At 40.1% G+C, this 21,665-nt stretch overlaps 2 protein-coding genes across 8 annotated transcripts; one reads left to right on the top strand and one right to left on the bottom strand.

The window, feature by feature from the left end:
• Positions 1-845: 845 nt before the first annotated feature.
• Positions 846-13,436, bottom strand: ZNF207 (zinc finger protein 207). Of its 7 annotated transcripts, none has more exons than XM_074922316.1 (12): positions 13,259-13,436; positions 11,575-11,701; positions 11,008-11,146; positions 10,223-10,393; positions 9,455-9,530; positions 8,916-8,963; positions 6,653-6,723; positions 5,355-5,515; positions 4,439-4,531; positions 2,948-3,190; positions 2,087-2,249; positions 846-1,904 (listed from the first exon to the last, which is right to left on the bottom strand). In XM_074922316.1, the coding sequence occupies exons 1-12, from the start codon at positions 13,297-13,299 to the stop codon at positions 1,744-1,746; spliced, it is 1,494 nt and encodes a 497-aa protein (XP_074778417.1). In that variant the 5' UTR covers positions 13,300-13,436; the 3' UTR covers positions 846-1,743. The 7 variants fall into 7 exon arrangements, with proteins under 7 accessions (XP_074778417.1, XP_074778418.1, XP_074778421.1 ...); XM_074922317.1 differs by having other exon boundaries at positions 10,223-10,390; XM_074922320.1 differs by lacking the exon at positions 4,439-4,531.
• A 954-nt stretch (positions 13,437-14,390) lies between these two features.
• On the top strand, positions 14,391-21,367 carry C18H17orf75 (chromosome 18 C17orf75 homolog). Its single transcript, XM_074922273.1, has 10 exons — positions 14,391-14,735; positions 15,009-15,089; positions 15,761-15,886; positions 16,311-16,451; positions 16,652-16,709; positions 17,378-17,497; positions 18,117-18,181; positions 18,304-18,440; positions 18,951-19,054; positions 19,644-21,367. Exons 1-10 carry the CDS (start codon positions 14,602-14,604, stop codon positions 19,851-19,853), a joined length of 1,176 nt encoding a protein of 391 aa, XP_074778374.1. The 5' UTR covers positions 14,391-14,601; the 3' UTR covers positions 19,854-21,367.
• The last annotated feature ends 298 nt before the right edge of the window (positions 21,368-21,665 follow it).

Here is a 21,665-nt window from a genome sequence, read left to right as displayed (position 1 = left end):
AGAGCCAAAATGCTCAGTATTAAGTGGAAAAAAATCCACCATCAAAACATCTATGGAACATAAATCAACACAAAAATGCTGATAATCTTTCTAATCTACCCTAAAAGAAGAGATATCCCCATGAATTAAAATTGCACAGATAAGGCTTGAGGCTGGAACATGTATTTAAAGTTGACCTGCAAATGAAAAATTCACCACTCCTTTATTCCCCTGGTGTGAAGAGACCAGGGAAGCCCTCACATCCCTACAAAAAGTCTCCTTCTACATCTTCATTCTCACCAGAAACACAGCATTCTAACACAGTGGTGTTAGACGTTCAGAGAATTACAACCTTGACAGTAATTTATCACTCTGCTCTTATAAACAGATGATTAATACATATGGGGAGGACCTCTTTTGATAACTGCAATTATGAGAACTGATAAAAAGGTCTCTTACTCTAGGCACTTCCATTACATGGCTCAAGAAACTGTCACATCTGACCATAGGACACAATGGATGATTCATCTTTTAGATTCTCTTGAGATCTGAAATTCTGAATGTTTAAAGCAAAAATACATCATATAACATATTCCTCTTGCCTGCTCTCTCTCTCTCATACACTGAGTGTGGTCAAGCTACTTTTTCTCTTTTGCAGGTCAACTTCAATACAACATCAACTGGAAGTCACTCACCCATGTGACATGCACCTAAGCTTCTAGAAATCTTCATCTAAATATTTGCTCCTGAAATTCATATGCATTTGCACATTAAAAACAGTCGAAGAGTGAACTAACAGGACACATCTGGCACTAGGATGCATCTTAGAGCAATCACTTTTACATCCTACAAGTAAGTGCCAGGACTAGAAATCATTTGAAATTTATTGAGGACAAGAAAGCACAAATAAAGAAACATATGCATTATGAGAAGTTACAACCAACAGTTAAGATGTGCCTCCTGCAGCTTCGTTTTTGAGGAGTCAGTTAATAAGTGTACAGGTCTTTGTCTACTTCGACGTGCAGCTAAGGAGTGACTTAATTTTAGAACAAGGAATTCAGATTTTATCAAAACAGCACCAATAACTGTGTTCATTACACCAATAGCTACCATGGCATGCATCTGTACAAACCTTTCAGGCAGTTGTCCACAGCTGGTCATGAATAAAAAGGCATATAAATTTTTCTCTTCTTTTATTACAATGAAGTTTATAACAGTACAGAAAAGTCACACGACCTTAGTGGGTCAGTTTACTTAAACCCTGAAACAGGAAGAACTCTAAATACATTAAATATTGTTACAAGTTCAGACTTAAATGTACAAGTAGTTGGGAACAGTTACAGCCCTCACCAAACTATGTTGGGGACATGAAGTCCAACAGCACTTGAAGTGCTGTGAAGGCATCATTTCACAAATAGCAACATAATGTTACAGAACTTGCCTTTAAGGTGGTATGTTCATGTAATTCCAGCGCCTTCACAATTTAACGAACCATATTTACTATACTTCACTTCTAAAAACCTAGATGAAACATGAAAAAGAAGCCATACAGTATAAATTGCAACATCAGGAAAAGTTCCTGTTATTATTCCAAATAATTTTTCCCGTGTAAAATAAGAATGTCCAATAGCTCCTTGCATGTGGGAAGATACTTATTTTTTTAAAGTCACAATGAAGCTTTAATTGACGGAAGCTCGGCTATATTAACAGCACAAGATGAGAAAAGGTTTAATCTCCAAACCTATTAGAGCGTGTGTAGTAGCATCAGTAGCGGCCACCTTGCGACATTACAGGAGGTCTCATGCCCATTGGAGGTCGAGGAGGTCCACTTTGGTAAGGGGGCACCATTGGAGGTCCCTGACCGTATGGAGGCATCGCTCCAGGAAGATATCCTGGCATGCCCTGGTGATGAGCACCATACTGACCTATAAACAGAACATTTAAGATGCAAAGAAGAATTTATTTTTTCTTTTAAATAAGAGGCAAAGTTGCATTTTGTGAAAAGCTTCACACCCCCTCACCAGTATATGCCATTCCAAGTTTTAAAAAAAGTTTATACCAAAGAAAAATCTTTTCAAGAAAAGAAAGCTGGGAAATTTATGATTACCATGAGGTGGCATGGGAGGTCTCATTCCTTGTTGTTGTGGAGGAATTCCTGGCTGTGGTGGCATCATACCTCCAATTGGTCCAACTGGTGGATTACCCAAGGGAGCCTGTCCCGGTCGAGGAAGATTGCGCTGATACTTAGGCAACTGTGCCCTTCTCTCTTCCTAAAATCAGGAACAGACAACCGTAACACGTTAAGACTAAAACTCACAAAAAGCACAGTAAATAAAAGTGTAACAATTACAAGTACTAAACTATTTCAACTACCGTACAAGTTCAAAGACTGCTACCAGTAACACTACACAGCAGCATTTGGATTTTTCCCCCTTCCTTCAAAGGTACTGTATTAACACTGGCCATCTAGCATTTCGCACACAACCCAAGTTCTCCTCTTCCCTTCTTCCTCATAACAAGTTGAGACAAAAAAAGACAAACACAATCTAAAGATACCTGAATTGAAATTAAAATTCGTTTAATCCATAAATTCCATATTTCTGAGTGCTGTAATAGCACCAAGACTACTTCATACTGTTAAGTCTTTTAGCCTATGCTCATTAGTGTGTTTAACTTCAAGCTTAAGTCACATGCAGAAAAAGTCCAAATTATACTTTGGGTTCAGTAGTTTCCTATCACCAACAAAAATAAGGCTTAGATCTGCAGCAAGATCTCTGCAATATGCCCATCACCACCTTGCAACAGAAGGATTTTCTCAATGCATAGTTCTGTTACATTAATCTAGCAGTTTACACTCTCATCATTATTAAAACATGCATAATGCAGAGCAGAGAAGACATTCTATTCAATCAGCCATATCATCATAAATTGCATTTTTCAGTAAGATAATTAAAATATTTTAACTTACCAGTGATATATCCTCATCTGGATGGATCAACTTACTGGTTGCACTGGTTGTTGTGAGGGTAGCAGGCTTACTTGTTATAGATGTAGCTGGTTTAGCTGCAGTGCTGTTTGTCGTGCTAGTGGTTGAGGCTGTAGACTGTGTGTAAGCAGGGAATGTAGGTTTTGGGGGCTCTGTTGTTGTTGCAGGTGTAGAATTCAAAGGTTTGAAATCAGTACCAACTGGACCTGGAACAGCTGCTGCAGCCTGTGAAACACAGAGATAGATCAATATTTATTTCTCAAAGCGTAAGAACACTTAAATGATGTCTGTCAGACCTCTGAAACCTTTCAGCGAGATACATATAATTAAAACAAGCTTGACAAAAGTAAAGTTCAGCCTTATCGCATACTAGAGCAACTGAAAACAAGACGAAATAAAACCCAGTATATACAAACATACACACACACACTGGAAAGTCTAAAATTTGCAGGTCAAAAGCCACAACTAGAAAAAAGGAACAAAAACAACAACAACACCCCCCACTACCAAAATTTTTACCTCAAATATATAGTTTGGTAAATGTCTAAATCCTTCCCAATTCACTGTTTTATTAAGAGCCTTTAAGTATAAATTCATTGTTCTCTCACTAAATTATCAGCATAGCAACCATTAGTTTAGAGTACAGCTTGAAGTGTTAGTATTCATTAAAAATAGGTATTTAAAAAATGTTTTAAATATTTAAGAAAGCTCTATTGCGTCAGGGTTTTTGTTTTAAGCACTCTCTCTATAAAAACACTGCAATATTTTCACAAAGTACTCTACAGCGTCTCTACAGGTCTGTAGAGACTCTAAAGGTCTCTACAGATCTTTAATCTCTCTTGTAAATAAAAAATCAACTGAAGGCAGAGATGAGGTCCACTACAGATTCTACCATCTCATCTTTCCTACTTATTTCTTAAATTGTTAGACTAGAAAAGTTTGGTTTACCAGGCTTTCTCTGAAGATGCAGTAATCTCCAAAGCAAGCTTTAGTTACAAGATTGCTTTTGTTTCTAGTCACTGTACATTTTGTTTCTAGTCACTGTACATTTACACTTATCTGAACTTCCCAATCAAAACAAAAAATATTTCAGGTTTTTGCACATAATGCAAATTACAAAATTCCATCTATTATGATGTACCATATTAAACAACAACAACTAAAAAGCCTTCACCATGCATCAAGCTAACCGCTGCCCACTAAAATGCATTTAACTGCTTTCATGCTTTTTTAACCCTTTAGAACCAGGATGTAACATTTCATTCTTTCACACTAAGAAAAATTGGGCACTTTGACATGCTGATTTCTAGTAAGATGCAACTCACAATCAAGGACTGCAGTTTTAACAGCTAAACATAATCAGGAATATAACGTAAATTATCTGAAGATGTTTAGTCAATTTTAGATTTTACAGAACGGTCCAAAGGGTTAAGTTGCAAAGCAATTTGTTTTTAACTGTGACTTCCTGCGTACTTGTGCTGTGCTAGGAAACAGAGCGTTAGAAGATGCTGACAGACTTTCTGAATTGGAGGAAGCTGCACTTGAGCTTGTGACAGGTGTCCCCATCTGTAGCATAAAAGAAAGGAAACAGTGAAAAGTCTCCAAACAAATGGGTGGAAAGTATCCAGATGAAAGGATTTCTTATGCTAAGTCCCTTCTTATGAAAGAACCGAGTTGTAAACTAGTATCTTCCCTGCAGAAGTCCAAAATGCAAATAGTACACTATGAAGGTTTCTGCAACATACTAGAAAGCAAGTAAAAACTTCAGGACTTATACACAACCAGTGCAATCAAAGGGTAGAGGTCACAAGCCATCTATCAATTCCCCACTTCCCTCCCCAAAACATATAAACAAATTTTTACTACCTTAACTTACTCCTAAACTTTTTAAAGTAAGAAACCTCCTAATTAAGGCAACATTTAACTAGTTTAACAAAACTATATAATAAATTAGTCCATCTATGGGTAGAGAGGCCATTATGAAAAGAATAGGAGAGAACAAGTCACATCAAGATTCATACTCTGGATATTTTAGGTAAAGTTCTACACAATCAGATTCCTGTAGCTGACAAACACATCCCTTCACCCACCCAAAAGCACCCTTATAAATGACAAACTAAAGGGATTAAAGAAAGAAGTCTTTTGCCTATTCCTTTCTTCCCCACGTGCTTACAGAACTTCTGTCTAGTTTCATGGCTGTTATAAGACAAACAAAAGAATCTTTTAAAATTCATTCAAACACTACACTGAATTAAACTTAAGAATCAATACAAGCAAGAAACTTGACCAGTCATTTCTCAGGCCTCCTCAATAATAAAGAATAGGCACTGTCGACACAGTGGCAATTTGAAGAATGTAACAGTAGATTCCAAGGTATGAGATACCTTACCTGCCCCGCACTTGGGAAGAGTGGTTTAGTAACTGGGGGCTGGGGGGTAGGTGCCGATGCAGCAGGAGCTGGAGGCCTGTTAAGAATGCCCGGGGCTGTAACAGGCTGTGCTTGTGTCATTGGGGGCATCCCAGGACGAGGACCAACAGGAGGCGGCATACCTACAAACCACAAACAATCCGTAACAAATTCAGCTGAAGGAAATAAGAATACTCCTTCAGAGGATTCTGTTCACAGCACTGGTTAGAACAAAGAGTGTCCCAAGGAAGATATATTTTTTTTAAGGCAGCGGTAAAATAAAACACAACAAAGGGTAATGCCAGCAGTCACCAACAGGTGTCCATGCATAGGCAGCAACCTCAAACACTTCAGAGCAATACTGAATTGTGTTTTCTACTAGACTTTCATTCACAGAGTTTATATGCTCTCAATTAATCAATGCAATTAACGCAGTGACTGTTTCCAACACACTGCACCTATGCTGCCAAGTGCACGGGTAGAACTGTTACAAAATCCAAAAGATTCAGCCATTATGAACGGTATCAGAAATTTGATGAAAACAGATCAGCTTTGCTGTGGGTGTTTAGCACAGTGGAACAGTGACACAAGGCTTTTGTAGCCCATCATCACAATACATGTACTTCATATACGCGGGGCTCCAGGAGAGGTTCAGAGATGGCAAGTTAACAGTTCCCCTGAGTTCCATCATATTACTGCACAGCACAACTAGGCTGTGACTGTCTCACTGCCTTGCCTCCTCCTCCAGTGAGAAATGCAGGCGAACCAGCAAACCTCAAGCCATTACAGCAGAGCTGCTGGTCAGGTGGAACACTCTCAAAACTTAATGCTGCTTAAGAGCTGCACAAGCTCAAGAAACATCTCTTCTAGTTATGGTAAGAGACCCAAACTGCAGTTAGTTTCTTCACACAGCAGGTTCATTACTTGGGTATTTCTCATTGCTCACGCTTTCAATCATTATGATTTTCCGGGTGCAGACACAGACATTACAAAAAGGAGTGAAGAGAGACTATGCAACACAAAAGCCAGAGAAAGTACAATTGGGACAGAAAACTATATTCTATTTTTAACCTTCAAAATGGTACCAAACACAAGTAATTATTTATAAACAAAAGCCACAGATCAGCCCTTTATCGATGCAAAAGAGGGGCTTCTGTGGCAATCAAACCACATCAGGGTGGTGGTCTAAGTCTATATATTCTTTACATAAATCCTAAATCTTAGTGGAAAGAATATAATTCAGCTCTCACCGTAATACGAGCTCAACAACCCTGACCTACCTGGTGGCATACCAGGCATAAGAGGTGGTATTCCTGGCCCAGGAGGCATCATTCCACCCATCGGCATCATCCTATTAAACAGAAAATGAGCACTGGTATGAACATTCATGATAAACTGTTAAGTCAATTGGCACATACCTGTATCAGACAAAAAATTATGGTAAACAATTTCAAAAAGCTCTCCACAAAGGCAATTCAAAACCAGCTGACTCCACAGTTAGAAATGTTTTTTCACCAAAAAAACCCAAACCCCACCCCTAGAAAACCCCAAAACACTTTTCATTTGAACTTTCATTCCTCAGGTTTTTGCTTCCACTATTATCAGATTTCCAGAACTGCTGTCTCTCTTGAAATCTATTTCAGGCTACTAGTTTCAAGCAAAGTGTTCCAAGGACCTCAATGTTAGTACACTCAGAAAATCTGAAAGTAGGAAAACCAGCTAACTCAAATCACACTAAAATCACTGTACCTGTGCTGCTACTCCTGACACAAGTGTATTTGTGATTAAAGCACCGTAATACTATTTTAACATATTCCCCTTCCTCTAGTGAATGGTAAGACAAGCCAAATCTGTAGAACTATCCACAAAGCACTAATAAAAGCAGAGCAGAGACCAGAGGGTAAGAAAGCTTCTGGAGTTTCAAAAGGGTAAGAAAGCTTCTGGAGTTTCAATTACAGTAAATATTCCCTATCCTAAGGATAGAAAAGTGGGATTTTTTTTTTTTATTTATTTTTTTTTTAAACGAGAAGTCCTTATTGTGGCTTATTTTTTCCTTCATATTCAAACCAGGTTTGGGGTGGGCTTTTTCCCTTGCTACTGTTACCTGGAGAAAAAAAAAATTGGTCTGTTTCCTAAACAGAAATTTAGGTGGCACCTAATGACTCCTGTTATCCTTATCTACTAAACGATACTACACATTAATACATGTTCCCCATCTAAACCATAGATACAACCTTTAATATAAACAAATTCTTCCTGCACAGGGCTGCAACTTCATTTTAAAAAAAAGCTGTCTAAAACACTAAGTGCTTTTAAATTGGGAAGCTATTCCCTTTGCAGGGAATAAACCAAGCCTAGCTTAAATTTGCTCAAATTTTTTCAGACACTTGAAGTCGGATTAGGAAAGTGAAATAAACTACTTTAGTGAGCAAGATAAGCAGATATGTAGCAGCCAATTGCACACCAAAACCCCAATAAGAAGCAGTTTTTATTTGTATGACAAAGTCAAGACACCTTCACCACTGCTGTTTCAAAATCAAAGCAAATCATCATCGACAGGTGAGCATTCATTTTAAGAAGCAAACTGCTACCCAGTCTTTTTATTCTCAACTTGCCTACCACTGCTACAAAAGGAACTGCCAGTGCAGAAGCAGTAATGAACATAGTACCATTGCCTTGCTTTTGGGTTAATGGTTGGAGAACGCAAAGTCAGCCTCGACACCCATTTTGACAACTATCTGTTAGCCCCCCCGCCAAAAATGCTCAATTCTTGCTGCCTGTTGCTACCAGAAAGATGACTGAGAAACCACAAGGACAGCACCAGAACTAGCGTCACACTAAAACCAAAGTTGCTTCCTAGGTCCTAATTCTTCTTTGCTCATTTTTAAACAAATGATCGTCAGGTTAAGTAAACTAAATTTTAGGTTAAACTAGGTAAGAGTATAATGTAACACCACACTATCCTCCCCTAAAATTTCACAGAAAAGTGCAGTGAATTTTTGGCAAATTAATTTGTCTTTTACTAAATGACATTACATTCACCTGAAGTTAAGAAGGACTTAAGTACCAGAAAGCCTGATAAAATTCTGTTCCATTTCCACCCAGAAAGGCTACAGTCATGTGATGAGCACCCACATGCTGTTCCACTGACACGTTTTTAAATTCAAAGGCTATTAAAACAACATTTCTGTCTCAGAAGAGACCAACCTTTCATCTCAGTGAACTTTAAAACTTAGAAGCAAAGTTCCTGCAGTACATCCTACAGTGTAAAGGATCAAGCACATGGAGCTGCACTCTTAAAACTCCTGAAGGTCTATTTTTGTAATATTTTGTAAAATGCATTTCTCATAACATACAGTTCTCTAACGTTAGATAAAGCATATAAACTTCAGTCATTATACAATAACAAAACCTAACTAGACATTTTCCCCCAATTCTTAGGCAATACTCAGAGGTTTTCAGAAAGACAATTTAAACTTATAAAAAACATAACATAAAATGGCATAATGAAGGTACCTAGAATTACATTAATGAGATGCTTACATGTTTCCACCACAAAATGACTGCATGTATTTTCTCTGTTGATGTAATCTGTGAAAATTTATGACAAAATCAAAAATCTAACTGTGATTTTCCAAAAACATTGTGATAGGGTACGGTGTCAACCCCAACCAAGCATAAAAACAAGTCACTTACTTTTGCCCAAAATACAAAGACAAATTTTAACTATCCAGTATTTTTTCCTATTAGGTTGATGACTGATAACCAGATGCACAACATATGTGCAATACATAAAGGAACACTGGTTCACAGAAGACTCTAAACCAACACAATAAAACTTTAAATTATTATAATACTACTCAAAGTTAGAAGAAAGGCAACGTACTTTATACGTAACTCACAGTTTGACCATATTTTTAATGTTGGTTTACAGTCATCCAGTTCTTTGGTTAGTCTTAATAATAAGGTTACAGAGTTCACAGGTCCCTACACACATTTTTCTAATTAGTTTTACTTTTTCTGTCACATTTTAAAATGCAAAGTATGAACACTTAATATTAAAAGTCATTCTTGCTACTCACCCAGGTGGCATTCCAGGCATAACTGGAGGCATTCCAGGCATCATAGGTGGAACACCTGCCATTAATGGTGGTATACCTTAAAAGAAAAATAAATTGTAAACAATTCCAACAACTTACACCCACTGAAAAATCTCATCTAATAAATCTGGACTGGATAAATGCTTTACAAGCAGCTCTAGAACACTTTTTTTGAAATAACACTGCTTACAAACAACACAATGTAAAAGATTATCTGAAAAACTGACAGAAATTCACTGTTCTCAGTCCTGCAAGACTATGTGTATTTCCTTTGTAGTCCTCAAAGAACATTCCTTACCATTACAGAAAGTATAGTAAGAAGAGACCAGTTTTCACTCACTGTCACTATCAAAATTCTTTCCTCACTATATTTGTGGCCTGTGTATAAACTGCCCGTTCTATGTTAGCAGTCTCTAGATATATGTCAGCTTTTCTGGCGTGTTTCCAAAATCTTGTTACAAAATACCACAATATCATTGGTAGACTTATGTTTAAAGTACTCATCTGTCTTACTATCATATTCCTTCAATTTAAGTGCAGACATTAGATATCTTAATCTACTTCAAAGATGCGTGCTCACACAGAGAATGGGGGAAGAAAATGAAGAAACTGCCTATGTGCACCTCACAAAACTATTTTGTGACCTCTATCACCCAGTGTTAGAAAGAGCAAATTATTATTTCAGCATACAAAGCAGCAATCTGCATTTCTGCTCAGTTTTTCAGTAACTACCTTAAAACATCACCTTACCTGGAGGCATCCCTGGTGCACCAGGCACAGGAGGCAAACCTGGCTGCGCCATTGGGGGAATGTACCCCTGCTGCGGCTGAACTTGCTGGGGTTGAAATGAAGTCGAAGCTGCAGATTCATCATCTTCATACTCATCAGAATCATCCTGTTGTTTCTTTTTCTGGCTCTCTGCTAAAGAGTACAGTGTATATGGTCAGACTAAAGGCAAATTATATTCTATGAAATTAATTTTATCTGGGGTATTCTAGATGGAATTAAAATAGTAAAATTCGAATCTTATCTGTGTGTTCAAAAATTCACAGCATTACAAAGAAAAAAACCTATGTGAGCCTACCTATACGTACAAATAAAAAGTGGAAGGAAAGTGACTCACACTGTAATGACCCTCAACATAAATGGGGGTTTTCCTTCATGTCAGTTTCGTGCTGTCCAGAATAAACCAAAGCAGTTCAAAGGTAAACAGCAAAGAAGTCTAAATGTTTGGGCATCACCAGGCTTCTACCACCTTTGGCCTTTCCTCCCCTTACCCTCAAAAATAAAATCACCACCCCCGTATTCATTAGCTAACTGTTACAGCTGTAGCACTGGCATGCAGCTACTTCTGAAGAGGAAAAAATACATTTCTCAACGTTCTACGTGACTGGCAAACATCTAGAGCTGCTCTTAGAAAATGTATCAAACCCTACCCTTACTTTTCTGAGAAGCGAGACCTCTTATCACACAGCTTAGTATCAGTAAGAAACAGACTAGGGAAATAACAGGTAACTAGTTAGATTATACTTTACCCTGAGTTTTTTGTTCAAGTAACCTCCTTCGTTCCTCCATATCTTTTTCTGGAATGCCCTCCATACCATAGATTTCCAGTTCAATGTCTGTTCTTCCAGGAATAGCATTTGGAACAGCATCTATTGTTTCTTTATGTACCTAAAGGAAGAAGAAAAAAAAAAAATCATCCTGACCACAATTCAGGTTAGATTCCATGTCTTCTTCAACCAGTTTCAAGATAGAAAAGGAACACCCTTAATGGGAAAAATCTCTCTGGCCAAGCATTTTCTTGATATATGCTTCCCGATCGTGATGTTAACTACAATTACGTTCTAAAACCAGTTTATATAAACTTGTCTTCTGAACACCAAGACAATTCCTTCACTACTCCTACACCTACAGCCCTACTGCATACTCTCCATTAACTGCTGACACAGCAGCACTCCTGGAAACAGACCACCACTGTCTTTTTCTCATCAGTTTTTAAGACACTGGAAGTCCCCACACCCCTCTTCTTTTCAAGTTCACTATTAACTCAAATTTTAGATACTGTCAAAAAAATCTTATGCAAGCGTAAAACTTCTTACCTGCATGCAATGTATAGCTAAACCAGGTCCTGTATACAGTTTCTTATGACATATATGGCATTTAAAGTGCTTTGCTTTTTGATGCTGTATGAGAATTTTTTCATCATCAAAATCCCTGTTACAATACCTATTGAAGACCGTTAAGGAAACATTTAACCCTGAGAGTGACCTTCTATATAACACTGAGACAATTGGCATCATTGTAATTTTTACTAAAGAAAAAAAAAGCATAGGAAACACCTGAGCATTCAAAGCATGACACGTATTTCATGGACCTCCCCCTCATGCCATCCAGCATTTCCCTCCAGATAGATACAAGAATGACAAGATATGTGCACACAATCAGAATCATCAATTACTTCCATAATCTTTGATATGTGCTTTTCACGACCTAATTCTTTCTAAATGGACCCACTCCTTCTCTGCATACATGAGGATTAAAATAAAGTTGCTAACGCATTAAAGGAGAAATAGACCTGAAATCCATGAAAAGGAAGTGATGCTAAATACTCAGAAGTGCCTATTTAGCAACAAGTAGCTAACATTTTGAAAAAATAACAAAGGTTTTAGTTAAAAATTCATTTCTTTTTTCAGCTATCCAACTATGGATTCTTAGGACACCAGATAATGTCCTGCAGGCATTAAAGAACTCTCTGTTTGTAAAACAGAAAGATTTTAAGAGAAGAACTTTCTGGACATCTATGCGACAGAAGACGCAACTGCGATTTCTTTTCTGCAGGTCAGCATTAATATTTCAGCAAACACTCCACACACATCTTCGTAAACAACACAATTACATATTTGGTATTTATTATCTATTCCTTGTTAACACAACGTGTCCCTCACTTCCACCAAAACTTTAAATATATTGGTATCTAACATAGAAGCACAGGTGCCTTCCAACCGGTAAAATATCTCACAGCAACTTATAAATTCCTTTATTAAACAATTTTAATTAGGCAGAAATACTTTAGAGGGAGAAAAAGCAAATCTGTAATCACCCCCAACAAAAAGCAGATTGTGAAGGAGTGATCGAAGAAAAATCCACGGGTATTTCTGGATACTGAGAAATTATATGTGACTCAGATACAGCAATTACAAATTTGAAAGCTCCCCGTCAATAAAAAAAAAAAAGCCATTTCAAAAAGTCTTTAACCACATCCGCCCCACTTCTTGAATAACTATTTATCAGAGGCAGGGTTTTCTTCTGTTAACACCCTTCCTCCCAGAGTGATAAAGACCGTTCTCCATTTTCCCCACGACCCCGGCAATCCCGCTGGGCCTGGCGACAGAAGCGCCACGGACAGCCGGCCGGAGAAGCTGCGGCCTGCCCTAGCATTACGGGTCGAACGTGAGGCCGAGGCCTCAAGCAAGGGAGGAGGAAGCGGGCGGGCTAGGCCGCACGGGACGGGGGGAAGGAGAAGCACAGGAAAGGCACACACCAGGCCCCATCCCAACGCTAAGGACCACTGAAACAGAACAGGACCAAGCACAGAGCCAAACCGTAACGAGGGTCGAGAGGAGAAGGCCCCGTCGCAGGAGAGCGAGGAGCCGGGGTTGGGGTATAGGAGAGGGGAGAATAGGATAGGACGGTACAGAAACCGGACCGGGCTAGGCCGCGCCGCTCCCCCTCCCTCCCTCCCTCCAGCTCCCTACACCCGCCTCGTCCTACACAGAAGGATACCAGCACCAAGGCTTCAGCTGCTTCTTCTTCTTACGGCCCATGGCGGCGGTGGCGCCCCCGACCTACACAAAAAAAAGAGACAGCCGAGCTCGTCCCTCCTGCGCCGCAACGCCCACCCCAGCCTCCCCACGGAGCCGACCGAGACAGACACAAAATGGCCGCCACCGCCCGTCCTGGCGCCACCGCCTCCGCGCTCCCAGCATGCACCGCGGCGGCGGGAGGCGGGGCGTGCCCACGTGACGGGCTCCCTGCCAGCCCCGCCAGCGCCTGGGCTGTCCCGTCGTGCCTTGCGTCGCCACCTGGCCGCCATTTTGTCCCAGCCGCCGTGGCGTGTCGTGAAGGGCTTGTGCTGCACAAGGCACCTGCTTGGGTTTCCGTCTCCGTGTTTATTGTCAAGGAGAAACATTTTCCCTATAAAATTAGACTAGGCAAGAAGCTGGTATCTCTTAAGCAGGCTGCTCTGCGCAGTGTTTTGGTGGTGCTTGCTGTGTCCGTGTCTTTAGAGGGGGAGACTGTGGGGTGGGGGAAGGCCGGCCCCCGAGAACACTATAAACCTGAGATATGCTGCGCCCTCTCCTTCCCCCGGAGCTTCCTGTGCCTGGCTGGGGCTGGTCCCTCTGTTACATCCCATCTGCCATGCCTTATGTTAGCCCCCCCAAATAGCCCCGTGGCTCACCAGGTTCTAAGGAAGCTTGCTAGCTTCCGTACATTGCTGGGGGCAAGAGCTGCTGCCTGGCCCCAGGGCTTGTCTTCGAGAACTGCCTGTTAGTTACAAGGCTGAGCTAACAAATGTGCTGTTTTGACAGGAGAAAAGTATTTCGGAAGCAAAGTAGGCTTTTTAAAAACAGGCTGCACGGCTAATCCTGTCAAATGTGATTTGAGTGGGTCCTGCCATTAAGCCAGTGAATAGGCTTTTTAAGGATTATCTGTACTGATACAGGTACTATAGTGTCTGTATTGTATCTCTCAGTAAGTAACATAAGCAGAGGAGCAGCAGTAACGAGTTATTTCAGCGTTGTCCGGTACAGCTCTAGTGTGGGTAAGGACACGGCCCCTTGCACCTTGAGTGGCTCCAGGCCTCGCAATGAATCCTCAGCCGCTTCACGCTCCTCCCAGCTGCCGGGGACCAGGCGCGACCGGCCCCCGGCCGTGGGTACACCCACTCGCGGGAGGGAGAAGCTGTAGCGCAGCCCCCGCGCTGCGCCCGCCTTGCCGTGCCCTGCCCTGCCCTGCCTCCGGGGCGGCGAGCGGCGGCGGCAGGGAGCGCAGGGCCCGGAGTGTGCGGGCCGCGGCGGCGGCAGGGAGCCGCCTTCCCCGCGGCACAGGCGGCGGCTCTGGCCGGGATGCTGCCGGCGCTACCGGACGGCGACGAGCGGGAGCTGGAAAGCAGCGAGGAAGGAGGCGGCGCGGCCGAGGAGCGGCGGCCAGAGCGGCACGGCAGCACCTACCACAGCCTTTACGGCTACCGGAGCTGCAGGTGAGGGGCCGCGGCCTGCGAGGCCGGTGCGCGCTGGGTCCGCGCCGCGGGGAGGCCGTCTCCAAGCCTCATCGGTTCCCGGCTGCTTGAATTCTCTTTATTTTTATCACTCTCTCTCTTCCCCCGAAGAGATCTGTTTTCCTCCCATCATGTCCCGATTCCCTGCTCCTGCTTTAAAACACCCTCAGGCCATACTTTCCCTGCTGCAGTCCCTTTTCCCTGGTCTGTGTGTTAAGGCTGTAAAATCAATCATAAAAACGGCTTCATTTTCAGATCCTCGCAGCAGGGCACAGACAGCGGGGATGGCAGTCCCAGCAGTGCGGCGGCAGAGACACCCTCCAGCGAAGACTTCAGGTAAAGCCAATCTGCAGAACAGCATAATTGCCTGTAATGCCCCATTTTGAAGTCTTTGCCGTATTGCTGTTAGGTGAATAGTAAGCAAGTACATTGAAGTCTCTTCAAAGCAGAAACCTCTGTAAAAGCGTACTGACGTCCCCTGCATGCTTTTTATGGAATACCGAGGGAATGGACACAACTACAGAGGTCAGATGATGTATTAAACTGTCATCTTTCGTGTTTGAACCCTGTTTCCTTTGCTGCTAGACTGTATTGACTTAGGTCTTCACGTAGCTAATAGGTACTTAAAATTTATTAACCAGTCTTCACGTAGATAATAGGTACTTAAAATTTATTAAACAATTATAAATGGATAGCTTTCCACAAGCTCTGTAATGGTGTTGTTGGTCTGTATTACAACTAGGGAGACATAGAAACGGAGACAGGCGGTGACTTGTTCATAGCTGCTGAGGAGTTCAGCATCAGCTGACACAAGTCCAGACTTCTGGTCTGGTGGGCAAACCACTGGATGCATTTCTGATGGGCCAGAAGTCACTGAGCGAGTCCACTGTAAGCCAGCGAGAGATCACAGTGGTCCCTATTCTAGAAGCAGGTGGTTCTGCACTTGTTCAGAGAAACAAAACAATAACATTTGCTTTTTGCTAACTATTTCTTCTTGTTTTTTAAAGCCTCTCCTTGCTGGACACTAACTTACCAGCTGAAGCGGAGACCGAATTGCGCAGCTTTATTGCTAAGCGTCTCACTAAAGGAGCTCTGTTTGAAGGAATGGGGAATGTAGCATCAGTGGGGCTGAGGTAAATTTAAAAATTTATTTGTGAATGAGAAAGTGTAAGAAACATTGGCAGCATTGCACATCTTCCCATCTGCTGCTGCACTTAGGTTTGATCTCGATTCCATGTTCTCAGCCTATTACTGCTGTTAATAACAGTTCTGTGCAATGGCAGTGTCCTCTTTTTCTAGGCTGCTTTGAGAAAAATACTATAGTAAATAATTTACTGTTTGAATACTTAAAAAAATACTATGTGGGTTTATGGCTATTTCCTTTTAAACTATGATTCCACCACAGAGGAAAAAAAGAGAAGGTTTAAGAGTTCTGTATGAGACCATAGGAGCCACCAGTGCTAGCAGGTGAAAATTCTTTACAGAAATCATGTATGTCTGCTTTTTGCACTTATTTATTGTGATGTATCTGTAACATTTTTTTTTTTTTCTGCATAGCATACCAGAATATAAAGTTGGTTGTTATTACTGTCGTTTCCAACAAGAAAATCTTCTAGAAATGGCAACGCTGGAATCAGACATCAATGTTCCAGAATATGTCATTTGTTTCTTAGGTGGCTCAGAGAAAGGTCTGGAACTATATCCTTACCGTTAACTTTCTTTATCTGTGTGGAGAGGGAGATGATGCAAAAATTCTGTTCTCATTTTGTCTGCTTCCTACTTGAAATCAGCCTGTTTGTGCACACCTTCCAGTAACCGACAATTATAATAACAGCCATACACTGAAAGGGAAAAATGCAGGTCTTAACTGAGGAATCTTACTTTCCTTAAGAAGATACTTTCAGACTTGAGCTGGACAAATACATTCAAAGTCTGAAGATAAACCTTGATTTGGAGGTAAGGCCTAACTTTTTAAAGTGTGAAAAGTACTATTTACCCAAATTAATTATTAAGACAGTCTGGAAGATTTAGTCTATAGAGACAAAATAGGTGTTTTAAGTACCAGTGTGAAAGCTGAGAGAGATACTAGAGTCACTGTAGCAGCAGTGACTGTCTAAAGTGCTATCAACCACACAAATCAAAAGCGGGGGGTGTGTGTGTGTGTGTGTCTTTTTTGTGCCAGTCATAAATTTCTTAAAGGTCACTTGCAGATTCAGAAAGAAGAATGACTAGTAACAATTAATGGTCTACAGGAAAGTTACCAACGTCCACCTGGATTCTTACCACTTCCAAACGTTAAGGAAGAATTTTCAGTGATTTTTCTTGCTACAATTTTTCTCATGGAAATAATGCATTTTAAGTCTCTTTCTCATCCCATGTGCTGTTGCACGGTCTTTGCTCAGTATATACCATAATATTACAATTCTGTTTCTTTAAATGCAAACCCCTTCATGCTGATAAAAGTGTGGTTTTAAATGCCAAACTAATTATTTTCATTTCCTGTGGTTTGAAATTAAGAAGGCTTTGACATGCAAATATCTTAGGTTGAATAGATTATTAATAGGCTTCCATTTGTGTAGAAATCTGATTTGTAGTTAAAGTTTTAATGTTTCAACTTTTTACAGCAAAAAACCTTGGAGACCTGTGTTAACCCCTACTTGGGAAGCTGGTTTGAGAATGCCATATGCCCTATTCAGCGAGTTGTACAGCTCTTCCAGGACAAACTCACCTCTTTGCTACATGCTGTAAGTCTATTTCAAACTGGTTAACTAAAAAAAGTTCAGAGGAAACCTCAGTGACTCCAGCATGTTTAAAATGTTTCTTGTATTTGCTTTCCCAGCCAGGAGTAAATGAGGAACAACTTTTTTTTTTTTCTTTCTTGTTAAATTCAGGGCAAGTACTTTTTCCCTGCTTTATTGCTAAGGAAGCACATAGCAATTTCTTCTATCAATTTTTATAGTTAACTCATTTTAAATTACATAGTTGTGTCCAAGTTGAAATGAAAATAAAATTAGAAACAGCATGAGAAAGCTGTCCCTGCTATAATTCTCCTGAACCAAAAGGGATGTTGTATGGTGTGTGTGCCTTATGTAATTCACTGGAAACAGGAAAGAAATTAATCCTAGCTCTAGTCCCTGAGTCTGAGGAGGCTTTGGATGGGATAGCTAATAGACTATAACTGCTTTATTTCTTCTGAATGCAAAACCAGCTGCAATGTCTATAATACGGAGTATTCTACTCTTTCTCTGGAAAGAGCATTTTTTTAAAGTACTGCATTATGTATTTATTGCTAGTAACTGCAATATAGCAAGAGAAGCAATATCAAAGTTGCATCTAGCTTTTAAAATTTTTGTTTGTTTTAAGGCTTTGAGTTATACTCCCGTGGAAGTAAAAAATGCAGATGAAAGAACAGAAAAAGACATTAGCAGGTAAAGATACTTAGAGACTGAGGAACCTGTGAGTAACTTGGCTTTCATGTATGACAGCTTCCTGCTCTTGCTGTTCAGGAATTGTAAAGAAGCAAGCAGTTCACAAGAGCTTTTTGTGTCAGGTTTCTGGCAGCTGCCAGCCTCCAAGGACTGGTTCAGGAAGGCACCATGACCTCCTTGTGTATTGCCATGACTGAGGAACAGCACAAGTCAATGATTATAGACTGTAGTGGACCTCAGCCTCAGTTGCACAATGCAGGTGAGATTACAGCTGTGCATGCTTCTTCATGTTACCCCCTTGTATCCCTCAGCTACTGAGAGTTGAGGATATTCAGAATCTCATAGGTATGCTGCCCAGAAAGTCTGGATTCTGGCTGGAAACTATAACACTGGGTTTCCTGTGAGGTAGCAAAGTAGTTTGTCTTACCAGCTACAGCAGAACTCTGAATAAAATCCACAGTGCATTTAGTTTGCTGACCATGAAATTATGACTTGTACACTTCAGAGAAGTGGCAAAACTTTTCTTCTGTGGTATTTTTGACAAATGGTGTGAAAAAGGATTGAACAATCAAAACAGAATTTCATGTAATCACAGTAGCTATGCTTGCTTTTCTTTTCCACGTATATTGTTTTTCTTAAGACATTTCCTGGCTCAGCTACACTGTTATCAGTTGCTACGTAAGACTGATTAAACCAGGTGAATGCAGCTATATATTCATGTTGAGCTCATTTAATTATTTTTTTCTCTGTGTTCCTAAACACGTAACAGGAAGCAACAGATTCTGTGAGGACTGGATGCATGCTTTTGTGAATGGTGCTGAAGGTGGAAATCCATTTCTCTTCCGGCAAATTTTGGAAAACTTTAAATTGAAGGTACCTGTTCATATATGTTAAAGACTTAGAGAAGGTATCAAGGTGTCTGAGGAAGCAGATACTTTTTTTGCAGTGAAGAAAGGGTTTAAGTTATTTATGATGTTTATACGTCATTAACTGATTAACTCAAGTTTAAGTTGAGGACTGGCTTACTGTAGTTGACAAGATCAGAATGTAAAGCAGTATGAAAGTTTCTTCAGTGAGTACTCCATTTTGTTGTATTTAAAATAAAACCCACTTTTTTTTTTTCTTAAAACACTGTTAATTTGAGCTGTGCACACACAATATTGTGTAATTGGGTAACATGGATTCAGTAGTTAACACTTCAGTGATCTGTCATAACAGAAGAACTCTTGCTACAAGTCCTGGTTAAGTTTGTGGTGCCCACACATTTTGCCTCCTTACAGTAACAGTGGTAATACACATCAAAGATGGGACTCAATTCTCACATTACTTTTGAGTAGTAATACAGAATTCCTATTGGAAATGCTTTTGCTTCTCTTGCTATTCTTCCTTCAGTTTTCCACATGATAGTATGTTTTCTTTCCATGTAGAAGAATAAGAAAATGCTGTGTTACTCTTTCCTCAGGCTATACAAGACATTAACAACCTGAAGAGGTTTATCCGCCAGGCTGAAATGAACCACTACGCCTTGTTCAAGTGTTACATGTTTCTAAAGAACTGTGGCAGTGGAGACATCCTTTTGAAGATTGTCAAAGTAGAACATGCAGAAATGCCAGAAGCCAGAAACGTAGTGACTGTCCTTGAGGAATTCATGAGAGAAACATCAGTGGCTTAAAATTATCTTAATTATTCTGTACTTGTTTGAGGGTATTGTATAAATCATTAATCTCTTCTGTGCAGCTTAGTTTCACTATCGCAGGATTTTTAATTTATATTTAAAAGTATTAGCTAAGTCAAACCTAATTTGGAGTTTTATCTACCTTTTCTCTTTTTTTGAGAAAGCAGTGTGAGCTTTTCTAACATGTAAATATCAGATCATACAAACTCCTGCATAGTTTTCAGTGGTTACCCCATTCTTCCTTTTCTGAGGAAATCATGACATTCAGTTTTTAGAGTCATTACATGGAAAAAAAACCCTAAATCTCTTACCTGGCAAGCATTCCAGTGTTTTAAATATTTCAAATATCTTTAAAATGATCATGTCTAATCATTAAGATCTGGTTACTTTTGTTTTAATTTTATATATTATGAAGCATAAACATTGGATAAATCACAGTAAATGAATTAATCATACTTGTTTTTATAACAGAACATAGGTAACAAGTCTGTAGCTAGTTTTCACATTCTGCTTTCAAGCTGGCAGTTTGTTCTCCTGTTACTAGATAAATAAGTTGTTAATTAGTATGAAATGGAACTGCCTTTGTATGTATGCATACATACACTGGGCAGACATGTTAAATTCCCAGGCTGTTAGATGAATCCCATTCTTCATTAGTTCGCATTGTGGTGAAGACCACCTTTGTGTGTTCTTAGTACTCATTTTGCATAATTGTAAATAATCCTGTTTTATCAACCATGGAGAATTAAATCTGAAAATTTGACAGATTAAATATTAACTTCAAACTAACAGAAACTTATTTGGAAAATGGAGTAAACTAAGTTCCCAAGTCAATTATTTAGACTTTAAAATATGTCATTGTATTTCAGCAATGAATTCTTACACACATCATAGGACATTTAGACAGATTTGAAGAAAATCTTTGGCTACAGATGGAATCAAAACTCACGAGGCCTCTGAGGGACCACGAGGACTATTTCCACAAACCTGATATAAGCAAAACTCCTTTCCTTTGCAGCAGAGGGTGTTGGAACACCTAACAGGGCATTTGAACTCTCCCTGAAACAGTAACTCTAACAGTCTTACTAGTGCAGTGAAGTTTGACTGTTCTGGCAGAGCTGTATACTGTGACTAGGAGTGCTTTGCTGCAGCACTGTGTTGAACCTATAATGAGGTTTACAATAAACCACATTCAAATCCTTAATAGTCTGCTTCCATTAAATTACAAATGAGTGTTGTCCTTGATGTCTTCTGTTTAAAAGCCTTTATTCACACAGTGCAGAGGAAGCTGTTAGTGTAATGTGCAGGAGTCATATTGACAGCTTGAGGTGACACGTAATGTGTATGGGCAGATCAGAGAAGAAAATAATAGTTTGAAAGAAAACAAACCTCTTATTCTCTCATTTGCAGGAGCTCTGAGAAGTAACAGTGTTTTCCTTCAGAATATTTTATTCATGAGTGAGTAAAACAGTGCCACTCAATAAAATATGTCACCCTTTGTTGCTCTTGTACTTTTCTACCAACATTGGAGCACTGATCGTTTAGTATTTTGCCTGATCAAGAGGCAGGGAAGAGCTCAGTGCTCAAAAAACATTGGATGTGAAGAGCAGGTAGCTGTGGTCTGTTTGAAGGGCAGACCAGTGGAGAGTTAGGCCAGAGCCTGGCAGGGCCAGGCATTCTGTGTGCTGCCTTATATTTACAAAGAGTAGGTCAGTCCCAGGCACAGCAGTGCTGGTGGTGATGAACTTTTCCTGAGGTGCAACCACAATTGCTTTGCCCAGTCTTCATCCCTGGAATTTTTCAAAGACA

Source organism: Athene noctua, chromosome 18 (assembly GCF_965140245.1).
Source record: "Athene noctua chromosome 18, bAthNoc1.hap1.1, whole genome shotgun sequence".
NCBI lineage: Eukaryota > Metazoa > Chordata > Aves > Strigiformes > Strigidae > Athene > Athene noctua.
The sequence above is the reverse complement of the archived record's forward strand: the minus strand, read 5'-3'. Positions and strand labels throughout refer to the sequence as shown.

Bases quoted from the DNA above. Each gene is read 5' to 3' on its own strand.
- ZNF207 (XM_074922316.1), bottom strand. From the start codon at position 13,299: ATGGGCCGTAAGAAGAAGAAGCAGCTGAAGCCTTGGTGCTG. The intron at 9,531-10,222 runs GTAAGGTGATGT...TTTTCTTTTAAG, and splicing joins TGCACCAGGGATGCCTCCAG to GTATACCACCATTAATGGCA. The intron at 1,905-2,086 runs GTAATCATAAAT...TTCTGTTTATAG, and splicing joins ACCTCCCATGCCACCTCATG to GTCAGTATGGTGCTCATCAC.
- C18H17orf75 (XM_074922273.1), top strand. From the start codon at position 14,602: ATGCTGCCGGCGCTACCGGACGGCGACGAGCGGGAGCTGGAAAGCAGC. The intron at 15,887-16,310 runs GTAAATTTAAAA...TTTTCTGCATAG, and splicing joins GTAGCATCAGTGGGGCTGAG to CATACCAGAATATAAAGTTG. The intron at 18,182-18,303 runs GTAAAGATACTT...TTTTTGTGTCAG, and splicing joins ACAGAAAAAGACATTAGCAG to GTTTCTGGCAGCTGCCAGCC.